Genomic DNA, 2778 nt, shown 5'->3' with positions numbered 1-2778 from the left:
CCCCCCACCCCCGCTCTGGTCTAAGGTACCCCCTCCTCCCTGGTCTCCTTCATCCCCTCTGGGACCCCACAGTCCATTATCTACACAGCAGCCAGAGGGGTCCCACCACACCCTGCTGACAACCCTCCAGTGAACCCCACGCTCTCTTTATGAGACCACAGGCCTGGCCTTTCCCACAGGCCGGCTCTGCCCACCTATCTCATTTCTTACCACTGTCCCCAACCCACAAGGCTCTGGCCACCCTGGCCTGCCTGCTCTTTCACCAACACACCTGGCAGGTGGAAGCCCTGCTCGCAGGCTCTCCCTTGACCCAGAGAGGGCGGGATCCTTCCTGCCTTTCGGCTCAAGGGGCCCTCTCCCCACCCTACCAGTCCTCCTGATTCTGCCATCGCCCTGTCATTTTCCTTAGGGCACCCATCTGCCCCAGGTGTCTTTGCGGTCTGCACTCCTCTCCCTAGGATGAAGCTCCACGGCAGCAGGAACTCGTCTCCAAACTCTCCCCCAGTGATCCCAGAAGCTAGCGCTTAGGTACTAATTAAGGATCTGCTGAACGAATGAGTGTATGGATGGATGGATGGATGGATGGATGGATGGATGGATGAAACGAGCCACTTCTTTGGGCAGGGCTTCATCTCCAGGGGGTCCTTGTATCCCCTGAGGAATCTAGCCATGGTGGGCCTCTCTGAGCCCCCAGTGACCTGCTATGTGGACTCTTACCTGGTTTTTCGCTTTTTGATGGAGGTGGCGTCTTCGTCTTCTTCAGGGATTGGCTAAAACCAACACAAGGAGAGGCTGGGAAGGTCAGGCTGGAGCCGTGCAGCCAGCCGAGTGGAAGGGTGGGCAGGGAGGTGGGGAAGGTGCCCCAGGGAGAGGCAAGACCCACCCCTCCTGAGAGCCAGCAGGTGTCTGTCCAGGGATGGCCCCACCCCAAGCAGGACCCCAACAACTGTGACTCTATCGCCCGCTGTAGCCACAGGGAACCAAGGCCCTTCTGTAAGGACCTGTAGGGAGGCCACTGCACCTGCCCTCCCTTGGCTTACTGCTTCCCTGCAGACGGGAAGCCTTCCTGTGTGAGTGGAGAAGACAGAAACCCTGCTTCCCTAATGAATTACTGATGAGCATGGATAACATTCATATCTTGTATTGGCTTTGCACTCAGCAAGCCTTTTGATGCACCCGATGTAATTTTTCCTCCCTGTGATTCCAGGAAAGGGTGTTTTGAGAAGGTGAAACAGAGGCTCACAGATGGGAGGTGGCTTGCCTAAGGTCACAGTGAAGCTGCCTTACCACTGTGCCACCCCTGGTCTCAAAGTGGAAAAGAAAACCAAGTCCAGGGCCAGAGCACCCACACCTTCAGCACATCCAGGCCAGCACGGCACGCCGCCCCCTTCTCACCAATCCACCCACCCGCGCTCCAGCCACTCCCAAATTTAACATTCCCTAACACTTCCCATTTCTGACTTCCACTCCTGACTTTCCCCACCCTCTCATTTGCTTGTTCAAATCCTATCCATCCCAGCAGTGTCCCCAGGCACTATCAGACATACTTAGGGGACTGTTGGAAATACACATCTCCGCGTTCACCCCCACCCTACTGTGTGACAACCTCTAGGCATCTGCCTTTTCAGTAAGCTCCCTGGTGGGTCTGAGCGCTGCTGGGCTTGGAAGTCAGATAAGCCTAAGTCTGAACCCCAGCTTTTCTGCTGCCCAGCTGTGTGATTTGGGGCTGTCATTCAACTGTTCCTGAGCCTCAGTTTTCTCATCTGTAAAATGGAGGTAATACTGCCTCCGTGGGTGGCTGTATGGACTAGAAATGTGTTAAACACCCAGCGGTGTCAGGCAAACATAGTGGGCACTCAGGATTGCTGGTCCCATGGCTGACACTCAGGCCCCACTCCCCTGCTGTGTGCGGACTTCCCTCATCTTCCCTTTCCCCAGCTCATCATTAATCCTTCTCTCCAGCCATGCAGAGGACTTAATACCGGCATAAAGGTACTTCTGCCTGCCTTGCGTCACCGTTCCTTCTCTGCTTTGTCTTCCCAAAGACCAAGAGCTCCTGGAGAGCTAGATGTGGCATACCCAGCCCTGTCTTGCTATAAGTGACACAGGTCACCCCTTAGCATCCCCACAGCTGGCCCCTGGAGTCTGGTCTGGTAGAGTAAGCTTTCAAGCCGCATAAGTAGAACTGGGGGTTCCGGGGGAGAGCATGGGCCTCTTCCTCCAGGACAGGCTTAGGCAGCCCAGGCTCTGGCCAGCACCGGGCTCCCTCCTCTGGCCTCCCCTGGCCTCACCTGGGAGGACAGGTGGCTGAATGTTAGGGAGGAGAGGGGCAGCTGAGGGGTGCGAAGCCCACCTGTAGGGTAGCTGTTGCCTGTCTTGAAGTGGTTCTTGAATTTCCTGGAGCTGGTTCAGGAGTTTTTCTGCTGGGATGGAGACTAGGGCCTGGGGAAGGAGCTGAGCCACTGCTGTCTGCAGGAGGCCTAGTGCCATGTCTTTCTCTGTAAGCACAAGCGGGGGAGAATCCTCAGGGGCAAGACCTCGGCCCCCATCCTGCCACTAGGTGGGAAAGTCAGGGAGCGGGGCCTCCAGCTCTTCTGCCCAGTGGGCCCAGGCGCCTCTCTCTAACCATCTCACATTCTGTCCTCGGGGGCCCGTGGGGAAGGCCACACTTCTCTGGCCCCTGTGTGTGCAGCGTGCCTCGGCCTTCCACACCTCTCTCGAGTGTCCCTGGTTCTTGGTTCACCTGCCACCTCGGCCCCTGGCCCCCTGGGAAGCCTG

The 2778-nt window shown here is 57.3% G+C and overlaps 1 protein-coding gene across 3 annotated transcripts in view; it reads right to left on the bottom strand.

Annotated features, from left to right (window-relative positions):
• The window catches only part of TBATA (thymus, brain and testes associated), a 12177-nt gene that overhangs the window by 696 nt on the left and 8703 nt on the right, over positions 1-2778 (bottom strand). For all 3 annotated transcript variants that reach the window (XM_024765537.1, XM_024765540.1, XM_024765538.1), the window contains 2 exons: positions 2354-2498; positions 718-770 (listed from right to left, as the gene is read on the bottom strand). In XM_024765537.1, coding sequence (XP_024621305.1) covers positions 718-770; positions 2354-2498 — 198 coding nt within the window. The remainder of the gene's footprint in view (positions 1-717; positions 771-2353; positions 2499-2778) is intronic.

The sequence above is a fragment of the Neophocaena asiaeorientalis genome, unplaced genomic scaffold, assembly GCF_003031525.2.
Source record: "Neophocaena asiaeorientalis asiaeorientalis breed wild unplaced genomic scaffold, Neophocaena_asiaeorientalis_V1.1 scaffold31, whole genome shotgun sequence".
NCBI lineage: Eukaryota > Metazoa > Chordata > Mammalia > Artiodactyla > Phocoenidae > Neophocaena > Neophocaena asiaeorientalis.
The sequence above is the reverse complement of the archived record's forward strand: the minus strand, read 5'-3'. Positions and strand labels throughout refer to the sequence as shown.